The 21,215-nt window shown below is 34.4% G+C and overlaps 1 protein-coding gene across 4 annotated transcripts in view; it reads left to right on the top strand.

Annotated features, from left to right (window-relative positions):
* Positions 1–21,215, top strand: part of spir (spire type actin nucleation factor) — an 825,932-nt gene that overhangs the window by 359,027 nt on the left and 445,690 nt on the right. For 3 of the 4 annotated variants that reach the window (XM_069842159.1, XM_069842161.1, XM_069842158.1), the window contains exon 6: positions 1,997–2,026. The exons of the other annotated variant lie outside the window; for it this stretch is intronic. In XM_069842159.1, the coding sequence (XP_069698260.1) occupies positions 1,997–2,026 (30 nt within the window). The remainder of the gene's footprint in view (positions 1–1,996; positions 2,027–21,215) is intronic. 4 annotated transcript variants of the gene reach the window in all.

The following is a 21,215-nucleotide window of genomic DNA, read 5'->3' as shown; positions in this document are numbered from 1 at the left end:
ACTGACATCACACCAGCTAGCAGTCGTCACAGCGGAAATATAACACATACAATTAATAAATCTAGGTATATTATGTACTGAAATAATAAATCCGTCAATAACTGTAATATCTAGACTCTAGAGTTCCTTTATAATGAGAGTTGAGACGTTGACTACAAGAACAATTAAAATATGTAATGATTTGATAACGCTGAAAATGGAAAAAGAAAACTCCTATGAGAAGTAAAACCATATACTGTACCTGTATTATATTGTATACAAATATTAAATGAATTTGATACATAATTTTATAATTATATTATTTTATAATATAATTTATTATATATAAAATATAAACAAATATTATTACAACTAGTTTTGTCACTGAAAAATAAGGAAAAGCTGTTAACTTGAATTTATTTGAAGCAAAGGGTTACTGGATTATGCAATAAGGTGGGCGATGTTTCGATCCTATATCTCAACTCTATTTTCAATTATGCTCGAGTATACTAACCTCTAGCGCTTGAAAGTGGAACTAAACGCCGGCGCAAAAAAAAAAAAAAAAAAAAAAAAACACAGGAAAATTCGCTCAGTGTCCATTCTATATAATCCCTATTCCCTGGTGTACTTTTCTGTCACAAATTCAAATTTGATATGACGGACTTTTGAATCGTTGTCCCTGGGGCTTTTTATGCTTTTAGTTCAACTTTCATTGTGAATTAAGTGTACGAATTTTGTATTTCTGATTTTATCTTCTGAGATTTAGAAAATATTTTTTAAATATTTTTTTCCTTCATATAAACTAATATATTTGGTTAATACGGTGCTCGTTTTTTGGCTCTCCAACAAAATGTTTCAGGATCTTGGCTTCGTGCAATTCCTTCCCCTAACATCGGTACTCTTATGGATCCCAGATCCTTTAAAGTTTCCGTGGCTTTACGCCTCGGTTGCAAAATCTGTCACATTCATAAATGTATCTGTGGCAATATTGTAGATTCATATGGCCACCATGTCTTAAGTTGTGTCATGAGTAAGGGGCGTCTCTCTCGTCATTCATCGCTCAATGACATCATTAAAAGAGCATTTACATCCTCAGGGGTTCCATCCATCTTAGAACCTTCCGGGATCAGCCGTTCAGACGGCAAGAGACCCGATAGTCTGACTCTAGTCCCGTGGCGTGTAGGCAAGTCCTTGATTTGGGATTCCACATGTGTGGATACACTGGCCCCTTCTCATCTGTCTTCAACCTCTAAGACACCAGGATCTGCAGCTGTCAGTAAACACCATAAATATAAACATCTTGCAGATAATTATATTTTTGTCCCTTTTGCGGTTTAAACGTTTGGATCATAGTGTAGTGAAGCCAAAGCTCTCATCTCCACCATAGGCAGAAGTTTAGTGCAGCTTTCTGGGGACCCTCGACGCAGTCAATATCTACGTCAGCGCATTGGTATCGCCAGTCAGCGCGGTAATGCTACAAGTATTCTGGCGTCCTTCCCCGAGTCCTCTTATTTAGATGAGTTTTTCTTCCTTTAATTATTCGATTTATTTGTATTTTATTATAGAAAACCTCAGATATTCTATTACATTTAAATTGTGGATTTGTAATGCATAATATTTTAAATTCTGAATTAGTAAGGTACAATTTATTTATTAATTTATACGGTACAGTATATTAAAAATTATCTAGAAATGGAACGCCTATATAGATTATTTTACGAAAACGAAGTGGAAACATTTGAAGTAGATTATGCAGATCATTTGTCTCGTAAATTACAAATATTGCACCATGTGACGTTTCACGTTATCACAGTTTCGGAATATTAAAAATGTTTACAGCGAAGGTCACTTTGTGTCTAAATATGCATGTCGCAGGCATGATAATTTTAATACAAGCTTATGTTATGAATATGTGAGGAAATATGATTATATTCAGTGTATTTATGGGGCTGTGAATTTTTGTTTCTTTCTATGATGGATCGCTATGGGTTTCTCTGTCTTGTTCTCTTTGTTCTAGACGGGCCTTAGGATATGGAGGGCGCTACAAGTACGTACTGGACTGTTTGAATGCTTGCTTTGTGTGTGTTGCTCACCGAACACTTTGTGTATGAGACTGCACTCTTTTCCATTGTTAAGCGTTGCCTTGCTGCATGTGAATGAATGCGTTTGCTGAATGTCACACGTCGCTTTTGTATTGCTTTTAGGTTGTGTGTTAGGTACAGTCATACCAATTACGCGATTCACATTTCCTGAACGAATCATTTCCCGGAAGTATAGCAGTAAAATTTTGTAGGTAATAGAAATTATTTCTCGGGATTTAGGTATGAAGAAAATGTTTCGGATTAATGAGCATGGAGTCACCGGCGTAGCTCGGCTGAGGCGCCCTGCCTGTCGATGTGAAGCTGCACTAGGGCGCGGGTTCGATTCCCGCTTGGGCTGATGGTTAGGTTTTTTCCCCTAGCGTAAGGCGAATGTCAGGTAATCTATGGCGAATACTCGGCTTCATTTCGCCAAATACCATCTCGCTATCACCAATCCCATCGACACTAAATAACCTAGTAGTTGATAGGGCGTTGTTAAATAATCGAGTAAAGAAATTAATGAGTATGTACTATCCTTCACACTGTTCTATAGATAATTTTGAAATACTCATTTTGATAAGTTGTTTATACTTATTTTGTATTCTTCATTACTCAACCAAGCTCGAAATAGACTGGACTGGCGGCGCTACTATAGCGAGCGAGAGGGCTGACGGCCGAAATGCAAGTGCACGAGGGCTGTAGTTCCCAAACTCACCGTCCTATTCCGAGCTTGGTTACATAATGCATAACAAAGACGAAAGCTAATTTCCAGAGTAAATGAATTTGTAGCAGGGAAAGCTACAATTCGAGACACAAGGGAGAACTAATTCACTGTTTAAATCCAGAATATTATTTGACATTTTGACAAGGTAGGTATATAATTGTGACGAATAGAGTAGCTCCATCAGGAAGTTTAATTCTATTGTTTATTACAGAATAATAATAATAATAATAATAATAATAATAATAATAATCATAATCGTAATAATAATGTCATAATCATCATCATCCTTTCCATATGGGCATCCCAGAAAAGACATATTCAACAAGGATAGTCTTAACATCACAGCATTCTGATATACGGTATATTATAGTTTTTATCTCTAATAATAGTCTATTAGGGCCGTATTCATATACATTTTTAGCGCGGGTTTCCGGTGGATGATCAGCGTTTTTCGTATTCATAAACCAGTGTTAGCGATAGATATGATTTGAATTCTGTACTAGTAACCAATGGATAGCCGGGGCTAGCTTAGTACGCTCGTAGCGCGTGCTGAGAAATGTCTATGAATAGCACCCTTAATGTCGCACCTAATCTTTTGACTCACTCTACTAATGCTAAAATGTTATATCATAGTGACGGAAGAACTTCGCACTAGTCATAACTGGGTTTGATTTCACATCATTTGCTCCGAGCAGAATGAAATTTGTTTCTTTGGAGATGTAGGCCTATATGTCGCGTACGAAAATTTTGTTTTTCATTTATGTACATATTTAAGTTTTTATATGATGTGGTTGATTTAGGATGACAGTACGTTGGTATATCTGTTTCATTATTTCTTTGTTTCTGTCTGTCGAGGATGAATGTGTTATTCGTATTAATACAATAATTGAAAACTTAAATTAATTGAAGGGACTGATTTTAGGTACTAAATGAATTTCTAAGAATAATAGTAATACCCTTAGCAAATAGAAAGGGAACAAATCTTTCAAATGTTTACCCACCGCTAAAAATACCATCGACAAAGCGTTTTGAAAAAAAAATGTGTCATTGCACTTGAATTACAATATTGACTTGTGATGTAGAGTTCAAAAAAATTCAGTCAATGTAGGAGCAACAATACGAACAAACAAAGGAAAAGACCCACAAGTAATCAAGATAACGGACATTTCTATTTTTAATTATTATTGAATTGTAACTAAGTAAGAGAGAGAACCAAAGTAAAGCTTCAGAAATAAGATTGCAGAGTGAAATTATAATCTACACCAAGAGAGGTCACAAAAGAAATGAAGATAATGGAGAGTAGGTTCAAACTTACTGCGTAAATGACGAGATAAAATAGCGAATAGAATTATGGAAACAACATATGAGTAAAATTGGTAGTTAATTATTATAAGTATAAACCCATAGAACAGATGTGGACGATTAGAATAATAATAAACTGAAAAATAATATCTGCAATACTTAGGAAAAGTGGCATAAGCCAGTTTCCACAATAGTAATATACGTTACAAGAGCGGTATGTTGACTTTTCATGTTCGAGGAAAAGATTAAAAAAGCGAAACGTAGTTGAGCTTTTTTAATTTCCGAGAACATGAAAACAAACATACCGCTCGTGTATCGTACATTATTTTGTGCGAAGATCGTTTATTACATACCTGAAAGACGAATTTCTAATTAGTTTCAATGAAATCTCCATGTTGATTTCTGTTTAATGACGGCAACTTCGGAAAACCAAAATATCTTTCTTCAACATTGTTGCTATAAAATGTTTTCTGTGTTTACTATACTCCAGCAGGCTGTGATACACGTCTGTTTTTTCCCCCCCCAGTCTATAAATTCGAACTTAAAACAAATGTTAAGGTTATGTAATGATTTATTTTTCATTTTAATATTTTAACAATACTATTTATATAACATATTGCAGTAATAACATCGGCATCTGGAATCTTGTTGATTTTTTCACGGCTTCCTTAATGTTACTTTAGTGGAGTTGTAGAGTTTACTTAATTTTTGCAAATATTTAAAAACAATAATTAACAGTGCAATTTAGGTGAAATTACAGTGGTAAGTTTCCAATTTATAATTATTACTATGTTAAACGTCTCTAAAAATAATATGTTAAAAGCCTGAAGCAGTAAAATGAATGTCGCGCTTAAGCGGTAAGAAGAGGGAAATTGTTATGTGTGTTACGTTGGGAATACTGAATGTGGTATTTCGCACTTACCGCGTATTGGTTCTGTGCGGAAAACAAGCAAATACGCACGATCTCGCACAAACAATTTTTATTAATTTATTGACAATTTATGGAACATCTGCTCGCTTGGGAAAAGAGACATAAGTATTTCTCCCATTACAATAATTGATACAGAAGAAAATCTAATCGACATAAACCAGTGTGAAATTAACATTTTTGACTTGTGCCACTTTTCCCGAGCACTACAGATGTAAAGAGTAAATACTTAAGTTTGTCTATTGTTGTAAATGAAGAATAAGAATCCTTAACTTGGCATTACCTACCGGAATAAACGGTCTGTCGACAAGATTTTCTTAACATTTCTCAGCCACTTCAAAATACCTGTTAGTTCTCGACTGCTCCGTTTTCAATTTTTCACTCCTAAGATGAAATTATTCACATTACCAGAATAAGTCAAATTGTTGTATTATTTGTAGCTTGTAAGTTCATACATATATATGAATACTTTTGCTGGTTGAGTGGAAGAGAAGGCCTTACGGCCTTAACTCTGCCAACTAAAATAAATGATGATGATGATGATGATTATTATTATTATTATTATTATTATTATTATTATTATTATTATTATTATTATTATTATTATTATTACAACAGAATCCATAAAGAACTTAGTTGAGTTTCACCGACCTTTTAAAACCAAAGAATCAACACTTAACTACTGTGCTCCAATCACGAGAAAGTCTTTCCGGAATGAAACGCAGGGGGTGAGGCTGTGAATGAATGTTGATATCATAAGATGTCATAAGGTCATACACGTGGGTACTCGTTTCTCTATTGGCTAGCTCTCACAGCACAAACAATAACATTGACACACATGTTTATACTATCCTAGTTACAAAATTAGATCACTGTTAATCTCCTGCTCTTTTATTCTCTCCCTACATTTGCAGGAGAGCGCATGGTTTTTAAACTGACGTTATAACGATAATATTGTCTATCTACTTCGCTCCAATAGATGATGCAATAGTAAGCACATTCCTTTCACGGTTGATCTCCTGGTTGGAGAACAGTACCATATATATATTTTTTTAATCCAATGCCACCAGGTTGTCTTTTCGACATTTCTGGTCTTCTCTCCTGGCTGTGGCTTAATTGTAACCCACTTCTGAGGTTGGGGCGCCTGGAAGGCGGAGTTACATTACCCCGATGATGTGATAGGATAGGATGATTATGATAATGTGGTACCAGGAGAGGTCTTAAATCTAAACTTAACCTAAATTCCAGACCATGTGCTCTAACCGGGAATCGAACCCGGGACCTCATGAACTATAGCCAGAAGTTCTGACCAGTAGACCATGAGGCTGGTCACAGTACCATAATTTGTAGTTTATATTTTCACATTCGATTCTACTGTTATCTCATACAAGTAAAATTAGTAAATATTTATGTATGAATAGCCTATGTGTTCAGAATATTTCGCTAAATTCCTTTCACTGAGTGCTACGGACAGGTATTTCTTATGAAGAAAAAAATTCAGTCATTTATTTAATGTACTAAAGCAGTTTATACTGCCTGGAGTTAGAAATTAAAAAAATAAATTACTATAATTAAGTTCATGCCGTTCCATAAGTGCCGTAGTTGGGGAGATGTCAAAAATGTACAATTGATTGCATTTAAATTAAAATTTAACTTCTCTCAGGTTTTTATGCTACCGGGTTAGAAGAGTCATTAAGCTCTCAGTGTGATGATGGAAAAGTGTTAATTTCGTGCCACCATGTAGTTTTGAAAATAGCAATCAGAATTAAATTACCTTCTGCGTGAATGTCCCGCCAAGGCTTGTTAGCCGTGCAACTTCATGTTGGCTTTTGAATTAAAAATGGACTAAAAAAGTATTTGCGAAATTGCAGAAATTCAGTAATATAGATTGAAGCAACGATATCCTAACTCTAATAATAATAATAATAATAATAATAATAATAATAATAATAATAATAATAATAATAGGCAGGGTAGCTCAGTTGGTAGAGCAGCTGGCTACGGACTGAAAGGTCCTGGGTTCGATCCCAGGTGGTGACAGGATTTTTTCTCGTTACCAAACTTTCAGAACGGCCTCGAGGTTCACTCAGTTTCCTATAATATTGAGTACTGGGACTTTCCCGGGGGTAAAAGGCGGTCAGAGCGTGGTGCCGACCACACCACCTCATTCTAGTGCCGAGGTCATGGAAAGCATGGGGCTCTACCTCCATGCCCCCCAAGTGCCTTCATGGCATGTTACGGGGATACCTTTACCTTTTTAATAATACTTACTTACTTACAAATGGCTTTTAAGAAACCCGAAGGTTCATTGCCGCCCTCACATAAGCCCGCCATCGGTCCCTATTCTGTGCAAGATTAATTCAGTCTCTATCATCATATCCCACCTCCCTCAAATCCATTTTAATATTATCCTCCCATCTACGTCTCGGCCTCCCCAAAGGTCTTTTTTCCCTCCGGTCTCCCAACTAACACTCTATATGCATTTCTGGATTCGCCCATACGTGCTACATGCCCTGCCCATCTCAAACGTCTGGATTTAATGTTCCTAATTGTCAGGTGAAGAATACAATGCGTGCAGTTCTGTGTTGTGTAACTTTCTCCATTCTCCTGTAACTTCATCCCGCTTAGCCCCAAATATTTTCCTAAGCAGCTTATTCTCAAACACCCTTAACCTATGTTCCTCTCTCAGAGTGAGAGTCCAAGTTTCACAACCATACAGAAGAACCGGTAATATAACTGTTTTATAAATTCTAACTTTCAGATTCTTTGACAGCAGACTAGATGATAAAAGCTTCTCAACCGAATAATAACCTTTTTAATAATAATAATAATAATAATAATAATAATAATAATAATAATAATAATAATATTTTTCAGTAGGAAGAAAAACCACATTTATTCATCCTATGGCAGCCGTACATACTAGACTGTGAATACTTAAATTTTCGAAACGAAGAACTATAATTACATATAGGAGATTTTAGAACTATAATTACATATAGGAGATTTTATTATTTGCTATATCGCTATTTAAGGGGTTAGGTACAGCTTACAGCAGTAAAATTTCTGGAAATATTCAACATTTTTTTTCCTCCATTACTATACCTTGTACAGTAATGAAAATTGGTATGTGTAAAACACTATCCTTCTGCTATATGAAAAAAAAAAAAAAAATTTACGATTTAAAAAAAAATATATATATATATTTTTTTTAAATTAAAAATGATGGCAGTTCACTGTGCAGTGATGAAGCGTTTCCCTCATAACTCAAACTTTTTAAATTTTTCATGTTCTCTCTCTCTTATTTTATTGCTGAAACTCATATGTACAATATCATGCTCTTTCAACTATATTCCTTAATAAATAATATATATTTTTTTTTACTTTGTGTTAGAAGAAAATACTGATATTTGACCATTTTTTAAACGAATTTATTTTTTATCTGACAATCTATCGAAGGTAGAGAAGTGATCTTGCATCATATTGTTGATATGAGATGTATAAATACACACAAAAAATTTCATCACAGAATGTTGGATAGGTTTTTAGTTATGTAGGAAACGCTTCATCACTCCACAGTGAAATGAATTTTGAAGAAAAAAAAAAATGTAAATAATTTTTTTAAACCGTAAAAATATTTTTTTTTCTTATAGCAGAAGTACAGTGTTTTAAACATACCAATTTTCATTATTGTACAAGGTACAGTAATGGAGAAAAAGAAATTGAATATTTTAAAAATTTTACTGCTGTAAGCTGTATCTAAACCCTTAAGTTATATAATAGAGCAAAAATGTGAAAATCGATCAATATATCACATAGAAGTTACTGCAGAAACAACGACGATATATCAGACAGATAAAGAAAATGCATAAAATTAGATCGAATATTTATGTTACTAACAAAAAGAAATTATACACGTAGTCTATTCTACAGTAGAGCCTAGCGATCGGAGTTGTAAAAAAAGAAGCAATGAATAATTATAAGAATCAAAACTAATTATATAATGAATAATGTAATTATTAGTGGCAACACTACGTGTCTAAATTCATTGTACACAGATAGTTATTCAGATTATGAAGATACAATGATTTGTATTATTGAATGCATATATATTTTTTAATTATCAGCACAAGGAAAGAACCCAAAATGTCCATCCATATACCATAAGCAAATATTGTATAATAATACAGGGTGATCCGTTTGGGTATGGGATAAAATAAAAACACAGTAAAACATTTACCACTGAACTTTATTCATTAAAACTTTGTGCATACAACACTGAAAGATGGGAGATTCCTAAGAGCCCAACATGACCCCCATTGCCCATCCTGCACAACTCATAACGGTGATACAATTCAGCCCATGTCCGTTGTAACGTAAGAGGGGTGATTTGTTGAAAAGCTTGAGTAATTTTTACTCTCAGATCATCAGTGTTCCTAAGTTTCTGTGAATAGACGATGTATTTAACAAAACCCTACACGAAGAAGTCAGGAGGGGTTAGATCTGGTGAGTTTGGGGACTGAACCAAGAGATAGCTGCTTCTCGTACTGAGTTTCGCCTGCGACCTCCTGTATGTTTTTTTTTATACACAGAACCTGTTTCTACGAATGTTCGATACCACAACATTATGGAATCGTATATAGGTACATTACGCACACCATACTCACGTCGAAATGTCCTTTGAATTCTTTTAATACTCAAATTTAGCATACCAAAGAACACATTGTGCACGCTGTTGATTTGTGGTAGTCATTTTAATCATCTACGATTTTAATTTGTCATTTCAGATTATGCATTGCTGATTGTCATATGGAAACTTCCATCTTTTAATCATAATATCTGCAGTGCTCGGGAAAAGTGACATAAGTCAGTTTCCACAAACCTTTTTTGATAATTCATTGACAACTTAATATAGTCTAATAAAATAAGTAAGGAGTATGGGGGAGGAGGCCAGCTAGGATGGCGTAGTATAATATGTAGAAAATTAGTGAGATCGGAAAATGAGTGGTACACATGAAACAGACATAATAACGAGCATATTGGACAATGGTGTAATAAGTTTTAGTATCAAGTATTATTAGAAACAGTGTGTGTGCGATATAGTCTAAGTGATCTGAAAATCAGGAATAGAATGTTAAAATTCTGAATGAATTAGAGAAGTGTAATAGGAAGTTAAGTATAACGAGAGAGATATTTGAAAATAGGTGAGGAGTCTGGCGGAGGAGGCTAGCTAGGATAGCAAGTATAATATGTAGAAAATTAATGAGATCTGAAAAAGGAATTGCATACAACAAACAGAATGAACTTACTGGACAATGGGGTAGTATGTTTTAGTAACAAGTATTATCAGAAAAAGTATGTGTTCGATATAAGTGTACTGAAAATCAAGAACAGAGTCGTAAAAGTGGCAATTTAGGATGATCTAAATCAAGTTGTTAAGTTTTTAAAGGTGAGAATTGTCGAATGATCTAAATCAAGTTGTTAGGTTTTTTTAAAGATGGAAATAATTTATCAATTTAAAGAGCCTCTATATAAGGTATATCTGTAATGAACGTAATTGTGGCACAGGATACAAAAATTGTGAGGTCCACATTACATGGATGTAAATGTTGGCAATCAAATACAATACAATACAATACATTGACAACTTACGGAACATCTGCTCGCTTGGAAAAAAATACTTAAGTATTTCTCCCATTACAATAATTCATACAGAAAAAAATCAATTCGACATAAACCAGTGTGAGTTGTCAATAAATTATCAAAAAAGGTTTGTGGAAACTGACTTATGTCACTTCTCCCAAGCACTGCAGATATAACAAGCAAGAAATTTTTCGCTACTATCATAATAGATTTATAATAAATGAATTAATATTATCCATACCCAAACGGATCAGACTGTATATTCAAGTCAGAAGAAGTCACATAAAAAGAAAACTTTGTGATCTATGGTCAGACTACTAAAAAGGAGAAAGTAACAAAGTACATGAATGCCCTATAATTTCAGTCGCAGATATCATTACAAGTTTCGCCATTTCGGGCTGAAATCACTACACTGTAAACACCAGATCCAATTTCTTTGAAGATCTCCATCAATCGATACTACCACATGATTTCTATACCTACGTATAGTGACAATGTAGCATAGCATAACGTAGAGTAGCATACGAGTTCATAGTAACTGCACTTTCTTATGCCCAATTTTTATACAGTTCAAATTTTCTTCCTCCGTTTCTTTCTTCCCAGTCACCATCCTGTAATACTCTCTTTTCCATCATGCCAGTAATACCTTCTTAGGTCTTCCTCTTCTTTTCTTCACAGTTAGGATCTGTTCTAAATTTCATTTTGGTAGCATGTTTGCATCCATCCTTTTCACATATGCCAATCATTGTAATTGTTCAGCTTCCGCAAACTGTGTAATATAATTTTTAAAGTTAATATTTTCTCTTGTGATATAATTTCTAATTCTGTCTAGTTTACAGTATCGTGTTGATCGTCTTTAAAATTCATTTCTGTTGATTGCAATTTTTGAATTTAATTTTGCTTTTATGTTCCATGTTTATGCACTTTTCGCTATTGATGTAGGTCTAAAATTGTGGATTTCAGTTTATTTAAATATGTGTTTATCCCACAAAATTCTGTTCAGCATTGTTATTGCAGTCCAACCCTTAATTATTATTCTCTTTGTTATTTCAGATTCATTGTTTCCTTCTTTTCTAATTTCAACTCCCAAATATTTAATGTTGCCACATGTCAGTATATCATTTGGTATCTTAAAATATTATCTTAATATTTTTTTACACTATCACTAATAATTTATAGTCCACTGCTGTGGAGTAACGGTTAGCATGCCTGACCGCGGAACGAGCGGACCCGGATTCAAATCTTGGTTGGGACAAGTTACCTGATTGAGGTTTTTCCGGGGTTTTCCCTTAACCCAATAAGAGCAAATGCTGGGTAACTTTTGACGTTGGACCTGGACTCATTTCGCTGTCATTGTCACGTTCATCTTATTCAGACGCTATAACCATAGCAGTGCAAAATACGTCGTAAAATAATCAATTAAAAAATACGGGAGACCCAAGAAAAAAGGTAACCGAAGTGTCTCTACCAAACAGTATCACAACTAAGTGTTCTACATGTCTTCCGTCATTGGCTGTGCCTTCTTCTATGCGCTCTACGATCCTGGTAATCATAGCATTACACTTATCTTGTTAGGTTGTGCATAACTGTTTCGATGTAGAGCGTCTAGAGTACGTGGGACGGGTATGAAGCACTGTTCTTTCAATATTCCCCACAGAAACGCATCACATAAAGACAGATCAGGACTTCGTGCAGGATACGGAAAGTCTGATCCCCTACTAATCAGTCGACCAGGAAACAGCTCTTGCAGTAGGATTAGATTTCCATGACCAGTATGGGCGCTTGCCCCAACTTGTCGATACACTTGCTGTCCCAAATTAAGATTATTTAACTCACAAAACGTTATCAAATCCCCTTGAAAACGTTCAATAACTTGTTGTCTGTACACGTTTGCATTGACATTTATTCTGTTTCCATGTTCATGTGAATGAAGTATGGACCAATGATACCGTGACTGGACACACCAGCCCACACTGTTACTTTTTCACAATGTAATGGTCTCTGTTCGTACTCTTGTGGTTTTTCCCGACCAAGGAAATGACAGTTTTGTTTATTAACGTGGCCACTTAACAAAACATCACATTCGTCAGACCACCACACATTGCAGATATAGGCAGTTGTGATTGGTAACAGAACCTGTCATTCGAAACATTTCCACCCATTGCAGAATTGTTTTTTTAGATGGTGGTGGTTTATGAAACACACCTCGATTGAAATAATCTGTAACAGAAACAATAAAATGGTATGTTACAAACTACATATCATTATACGCTATTATATCATTTCGGATACCTTTTTTTTTGGGCCACTCTGTATAATTTCTATACATATATATATATATATATATATATATATATATATATATATTGAGCTTTAATAAAATTTATTTGTAATCTCCATTTTTTTTCTTCCGTCAATTTTCTTGTCATAACTTCATAGTCTTCAGCTTGAAGCATTTGATCATCTACGAATTGTAATGTGTATGTTACGCTGTCTTTCACCATTTCACTCCTATTGCAACATCATCTTTTCGATGTTTTCAAAGCTTGCTGAACATAAATTTTAAAGGTAAGAGAGGTAATTATCTTCGTTGTTCACATAAGTTCCCTGTGTGTCTTGCCGAGATTAGAACCTATAACTTAGGCAGAAAGTCGACGGTTTAGTCATTTTAAAAAACGTAGTCAATAATCTGAAACAGTAAACTAATTTTGTTATCTTTGACTTCATTTAATAGTATGAATAATTGACATCGTATCAAAATATGAATAATTGTACCAATGATTGAAGGTAGGAGTCTATTGCAAGCTAATATTTCTGTCATTGATTTTTTGGTGCAATAATGTAGTCAAAACACACTCTATCAGTGGAAGTTCTTATCTCACTCTCACTCTTTTTTAAACGACTAACTTTGTATTTTTAATAAACTGTATACAGGGCTTTCATTTCAAAACTTCCCAGTCTAAATAACTAATTATTTAAATTTAATTCAATTTAAACAAAAAAAAAAAACACCTCAATTTAGATATTGAGGGGAAAGTCTGAAACCAGGAGTAATTGCATTACAGATTTCACCCTCTACCCCACTTTTGAAATTTCAAATGGCAACCCTATATGTTTATACTTAAATATGAAAGAGCATTCAATTGTTTATAACCTCATTAATTTGTTTTCGCATCTTTTGTTTTCTATCGTCGCCTGACAACCTGTATTTTTGTTATTAGTTGACTGTAGAATGAAAACACAGCTTATTTTGTGTAATTTCCTAAATTTAATCAATAAGGATGATTTATGTACTCTCTTGAAGGTTATACTCCATTTTAAAGTGATTTAATACACAAACATAACTATTACATGAAATGCTCAATAAGTTTTTGTAGTTTTATTCTCTTCAGCTCTAATCAACAATAACAACAATACAGAGTGCCAGGCGACGATATGAAACAAAAGACGCGAAAACGAATGAGGTGTATAAACAATTGAATACTCTTTCATATTTAAGTATAAAAATATAGTAGTGCTATTTGAAATTTCAAATTGGGGGTGGTTGGGGTTGTGGGATGAAATCTAAAATGCGATTAAACCTGGTTTCAGATTTCCCCCTCAATATCTAAATTGACGTATTTTTTGTTTAAATTGAATTCAATTTAAATAATTATTTATTTAATTTTTGGGAAGTTTTGAAATGAAAGCCCTGTATATCTACCTTCGCTCTAAATTAATGTGGAGTTTTTTTCGAACTCATAATTGAACATATAACATCCATTAATTTAGATTAGTGGTTTTATGTACATTGTCCTAAACCATCACGCACAATTTTTTTTTTGGCAGGATTTAAAGAAATTCTACTTTCCTAATAGAAATGTTTATATTTCATTATCTTATTTCCACATAAATTAGCAGTTAAATATTGAAAAGGAACAAATTGTGCCCAGTGAAAGGGTCTAGCAAAGACAGACTAATGGTCGAGCGGATAGACGAACTGTAGAACTGTTTTTCATAAACCATTCGCTCGGTATGATGTAAGTTGTTACTTCAGATTCATTTACGATCTCAAAATGGATATCCTGTCTACCACAATACTCTCCTTGTTCTGAGTATTTCAATAACAGAACAGTTTTATTGTATTTTTCTCAGCAGCACTTTCCCTCACGGCTTTATCTGTGACGTTCTCGATTATCAACTGAGTTGCATGGCTTCAGAATGTGATCTCAGCCTATTCACTTATTCATATGGGGGCATTTGAAGTAGTAGTAGTAGAATTTTCTTTCGTATACGAATGGATATTTTTTCATTGAGTAAGTCTTAAGACGTGAAACCAAATTCCTCTTTCGGTAAAAACTATTTAACGGCTATTATTCCGCTTAAAAATCCATCTTCCTTGACTGGAATCGAATTCCCATACCTTAGGTCTAGAAGCGACATATCATGACTACTAGACTACAGAGAAGCTAGAAGTAAAAGAAAAAAAAAAACATTTAAATTTCTGTTTTATGAGAGTGAAAGTTGTGTGCGTTATAAAAAGAAATCTGTGTAGATGTGTTGAAATTATATTTTTGAAGAACGATCGAGCTCACATTAGCGGGTCGTAAGACGAATGAATGTGCTAAGAATTAAATACCTAGAAAACAAACTGTCAGCATTCTGGAAGAATTAGTTGCCTAACGTGATCAGAATGAACAGAAAAGAATTCCAATATAGGTTATAAATTACCAACCAAAAGGTAAAAGAAGACCTGGAAGAATGTCTGGATAACTACATTGAAGCTGAAATGAACCTAGACCTACTTACTAGATTAACGATTGGATGATGATGATAGTGATGGCGAAGATGTTACGTTTGTGACGTCTTCGATCAGAGGAAGGTAAGAGATACGATCGGTCTCTTATTAAAGTTTAATATTGTAAATTCATGATTTGCTGTTGGATCTCTCGTATCCTAAATCCCTGCAGCAACACAGTTTGAAATTCGCCGAGAATCGGGTGACGGCTGTCATGTCAAATTGCTCCCAGTTTTCGAACTTCCCTTAATGTAGCGAGTGTTTAATAAGGTACAGGAAGTTACGTGTAAGTGACGGCACTGAAAACCACCAGCATGATTAATTGGTCGTAATTGAACTCTCGTCAGAATACAAGAAATTGATTGCTGTGGACAGTAATTAAATACGCTTATGGTATTACACGTTTTAATAAGTGCCATGTACACTAATGAAAGTAGACTTCATGAAAACACTAGTTTCCAGTTACTTGTACAAAATAGCCTATTGGCGAAGTGCATCAACATTGATTAAAAACGCAGTAATCATAGATTACGAAACGATGGTTAAACAGTAGCCGTGGTTAAAATGTAATTTATGTGCACCATTCATAATCACCGATTACTAAAACTTGGCTAGCTGACACCTCATTTAACCAGAGTAAAGTCTATGATGGTACATTGTTTCTACAAAATGACTAAAGGAAAGCATCCATACCGCTGCAAACATAATAGTCAACGTCTAAAAACGACTGCGCTCACTATGTTCTACATCGAAACGAACGTATCCTACATTTTCGCGTTGCATTTGTGTGCCTTTGGGCGCTGTTATATTTGTGAGTTCCATTTCTTTGTTTTTCAGTACTTTTAGGTTAAAATCGTACAAAATGGAAAATTGAATCCAAAAATGATTATATCCCAGTGTTAGGTTGAAGTATCGATAGACTTAATTACTAGATTTAAATGTAGGCCTATTATATAAAAAAGATGGAATATCCATAAAGGAAAAGGATGCAGAAAATTGGCAGGAATGTGTGTACGATCTTGGACTACACCAGGGAATTGTGCATTATCCTAAGATCCATCCATAACCTCTCTTTGTTCAGCCAGTGACATAGAGAAAGAGATACTGGTATTCGAGTATTCCCTCTTAAAATACAGAAAATAATAGTTACATAGAATCGTAATATAAGCAGCCGATCCGTAGGAGAAATATGATTGTTCTTGTGTTATTTCAATTGATCCATTTGTAGATTTTGATAAACGAAATCCCTCCTGAAATTTTCTGTCACCTAATTGCTCGCAAGAATTCTCTCTTTCCACTAAAGAACCTTCACGCTCACGCTCTATCCAAGTAATTCAAGTACTGCACAATAATAATCGTCTTCGAAATAATCACCTGTGGTTATGGCCGCCATTTTGCTTTACTTGCTCTACTAATCGACGGTTATCTCCTTTAACCGCTCATATTTGGCCGGTTAGAGATTACTGTGGTTAACTTCCTATTTAAGTCGTAACCGAGGTCGATCCACCGTAAAAATGCTTAATCGGGGATTAGGTCACAATTTTAACCGATGGTTACATTAGCCGACTTTGATGCACGTGGGCATATATGAGTCAGAAATTCACTTCCAGAACTGCGTCTTCCGGCAAGTTTTCATTTGATTTATTCTTTCCAAATAAATCCCGGGATTTTCGTCCATTTTTCTCTAATTATAAACTTCGATAAAATTATGTATTCGTGAATTTTTTAAATTAATGATCCTTGGCTGTTGTGAAAATAAAACAGAAATAAAGATACTTGATTTTTCTGAAAACTAAATATCTGCAGAATAATTCATAGACTTTAAAGCTTTCAGATTAAAGTTTTCGAGTTTTTGTATAAAATATACTTGGAAATTAAGGCAAGTATATTTGTTATGAATTTTCTCGTGAAATTTCGTCCAGTGTATGGGACCGGTGCCCACTCAGCATCGTGATGCACTTGGGGAGCTACGATAGGTAGCGAAATCCGGTTGCGAATACTAGCTATAACGGCTGAGGGGATCATCGTGCTAACCACACGATACCTCCATTCTGGTTGGATGATCGTCCACCTCTGCTTCGGCATGTGGGCGTGAGGCCAGCAGCCGGCTGGTCGGTCTAGGCCCTTCACGGGCTGTAGCGCCACGGATTATTATATTTGTTATGAGAATAGACTAAAAGGAAGGAATCTATTCCTTGAAAGCTTTACTTCTTTGTGAACGAAATCGGAAATGTACTTTAAGAAATAGTTCCTCTTCGCGTATAGTAGTAATAATAATAATAATAATAATAATAATAATAATAATAATAATAATTACTTACTGGCTTTTAAGGAACCCGGGGGTTCATTGCCGCCCTCACATAAGCCCGCCATTGGTCCCTATCCTGAGCAAGACCAATCCAGTCTCCACCATCATATCCCACCTCCCTCAAATTCATTTTAATATTATCCTCCCATCTACGTCTCGGCCTCCCCAAAGGTTTTCTTCCCTTCGGCCTCCCAACTAACACTCTATATGTATTTCTGGATTCGCTCATACGTGCTACATGCTCTGCCCAATATTATTAATATTAATATTATTATTATTTTTAGTGGGTTATTTTTCGACGCTTTACGTTATTTAGCGTCTGAATGAGTTGAAGGTAATATGCCGGTGAAATGAGTCCGGGGTCCAGTACCGTAGTTACCCAGCATTTATTATTATTATTATTATTATTATTATTATTATTATTATTATTACCATTATTATTATTAATACTATTATTACTATTACTATTATTAATAGTAATATTATTCTTTTGATTTTTCAATTTGTGAAATGAAACTCAAACAGTAGAAGTTGAACATGATGTGCATACTAACTTAGAATTTGCTTGAAGAAAATAAGAGATACCACGATAAAATTAGTCATTCACAAACATTGAACCTCGGGACACCCTTGAAGTTAAAGGGGTATTTCGAAGGCGTGGAACATGGCCTATGTAGGGGAGAGTCGGGTAGTATCGGACATCGAGTAGTATCGGACAGTGCGTTTCTTTCATCTGCCACCATATGGTAGTACCGGAATGACATGGTTACGTTTCTCTATGCAACATCACAGAAACGTAAGCATGTCAATCAGGTACTATCATCGTGTGGTAGATGAAAGAAACTCACTGTCCGATATTACCCGATGTCCGATACTACCCGACTCTCCCCTACTTGATCGGAAAACCGCGATCAGACCTCGACCAATTTATGTAGTCTGGGGGATTATATCCTTGAACTCCCAAACAATAGAGAAAATCATTTTGATGTAGAACGTGACCTATGTACTAACTCGGAAGGAACTGAGAAAACCACGAAAAGATAAAGATATTTTCTGAGACATTGACAGTGCAGAAAATAATATAAACTCGTTTCCTGGCACAATAATGAAAATTACCTATTTCAACTATACACTTTTATTTATTTATTTATTTATATTTATATTTGTTTGTTTTGTTAGACCATCTGTTGGTTATTTTGTTACCATTTTAGTAGTTTTCCACCTTGAAAGGACATTTTGTTCACAAAATCTATATTATATCTTGCGGTTGAAGTCAGATCGCCCACGCATGGCCAAGTGCGACAAACGTTTCATGTAATTTCATAATTTAGTTTGGAACCCGTGCTACATCTGCAATACTCCGACACTTCCCCTAACTCAATAAGCCAGCCAGCAGAGGTCTGCAGTAGCCAGGCAAGTAGAGCGTGTACAGCAGCGGCAAAAAAAAAAAAAAAAAAACCGGACCGACCCTTGTAGCTGATTTCAGAGCCTTGTTCACTCCAGAGCACGATAGACTGGTAACTAAGACTTTCGTTATTCGAATCCTGCCTTGGAAGGAAATTTTTTTTTGTTCCTTATTCAAATTTATTCCCAATGCTTTTCGATTGCAGCGATATTTTACTACTTAATTAACTTATTATTCCTAGAACATGAATTTTACTAGCAATCGAACAGTACCCTCCGATTGAGGTCCTGGTTGATATGTTCATCTATTATCAGACAGTACATCTCACTTGACGATGTGTTAGAAGAAGAACAATAAGTTTGTATACCTACATCTGAAGTCTTGATTAGTGTAATATGTTACTAGTCAGCGATGTATGCAATGGAGGGGGGGGGGAAAGAACTGGCCACCCTATTCCATTATCTCTTGTTCTACCTACTTTATGAATGATGACTTATTGATGTCAGTTGTGAGGTTCAAACCTGTCTTCGAACAGTTGATTAAACAACAACAGTTTGCAATTGAGCCGTTCAGAGCAGAAGTGGTGTAAGTCAAAATTGGATAATGAGGTTTAAAGTAAAAATTCCATAAAATACAGCGCAAAGTAGCAATTTATCCTTCGTGCTATCCATTGACTACTAATAGTTTAAATAAATTCAAAGAGCGAAGAGTCTCAAAGAGCGAAGAACTATTCACTCTCTCACTTTACTCTTCAATATTCTTCAAGCCTCTAACCCTAGTTACCTAGCTTCTCGTTTTCAACATTTGTCCTCATATCACGAAATAGATCAGAACATCCTTCTACTCTTCATCTTTCACCGGCTCTGCAGCTCATCTCTGGAACTCTACCACAACATGTCAGAGACTGTCGGACATTGTCTAGTTTCAAAAATAAATTAAAATTGCACTTTTTGAATTAGATTCCTTTCAGTTATAAGCCCTTTTCTCTGTTATAGTTTTGTAAAAATATATAAGCTATATATTTTCTTTTTCCTTCCTTTGTTCTCTTTATCGTCCGATGAATTTATTATCACAGCCTTTTTATCGTAAATTTTATTTAATTTTCGTATTTCTTTTCTTTTTTATTATTATTTTATTACATTCCATTTTGATATATTCTTCCTTAAGTTTTTCCATATTAACCATTTGTACTAAATGAGTTGCTTTCACTATATTCCAATGTATTTTACTTTCTTTTTTTTTTTTTTTCTATTTATGATATTATTTTCATGTTGTTTAGTGTCGATTTTATTATGCGATTTTTATTATTATTATTATTATTATTTTTATTATTATTATTATTATTATTATTATTATTATTATTATTATTATTATTATTATTATTTGTAATATGTTAGTATTCTGTTCTTTAACTTTTTGTTAAATTTTAACTGCTTGTATACTTTGTGACCTAGTAGATTGTAAGAGAAGGCCCTATGGCCTTAACTCTGCCAGTATAAATAAAGAATTATTATTATTATTATTATCATTATTATTATTATTATTATTATTATTATTATTATTATTATTATTATTATTATTGTTAATTGCTCCTTTGCGCTGTATTTTGCGGAATGTTTATTTTAACCCTCATTCCCCATTTTTTTTACTTACACCACTTTTGCTCTCAACGGCTCAATTACTACCGGTGCTCGGTGTCGCATGTTTATACATAAATAAACATTTTCTTGAATTAGAAGCCTGCTGACAAAATTATCTCCAGTGTTTCCTTCAAAACTTGAACATAGAAACTTTTGTCCGAGTGAGTTTTATTGTTCGCGTGTTTAAGTCTTTCCTTCATACTAGACACCGCGGCCTGCTATGTAGGTAATGCTACTGAAAAAAAAAATGCTTTTAACATAGAACATACACTATAGTTTTTAAGCCTACAGTGTGGAGGGAAGGATTGCACTAACATTTATCTGATTTTTTTTTTTACAATACTCTTTGAGAAATATTCGCGCATTGAGATTCCTGAAATTTACTTCTGGCAGAAGCTGCTCCATAACCGTTAGAAAATTTTCGAATG

The sequence above is a fragment of the Periplaneta americana genome, chromosome 12, assembly GCF_040183065.1.
Source record: "Periplaneta americana isolate PAMFEO1 chromosome 12, P.americana_PAMFEO1_priV1, whole genome shotgun sequence".
NCBI lineage: Eukaryota > Metazoa > Arthropoda > Insecta > Blattodea > Blattidae > Periplaneta > Periplaneta americana.
This window is presented reverse-complemented; position numbering and strand designations above follow the sequence as displayed.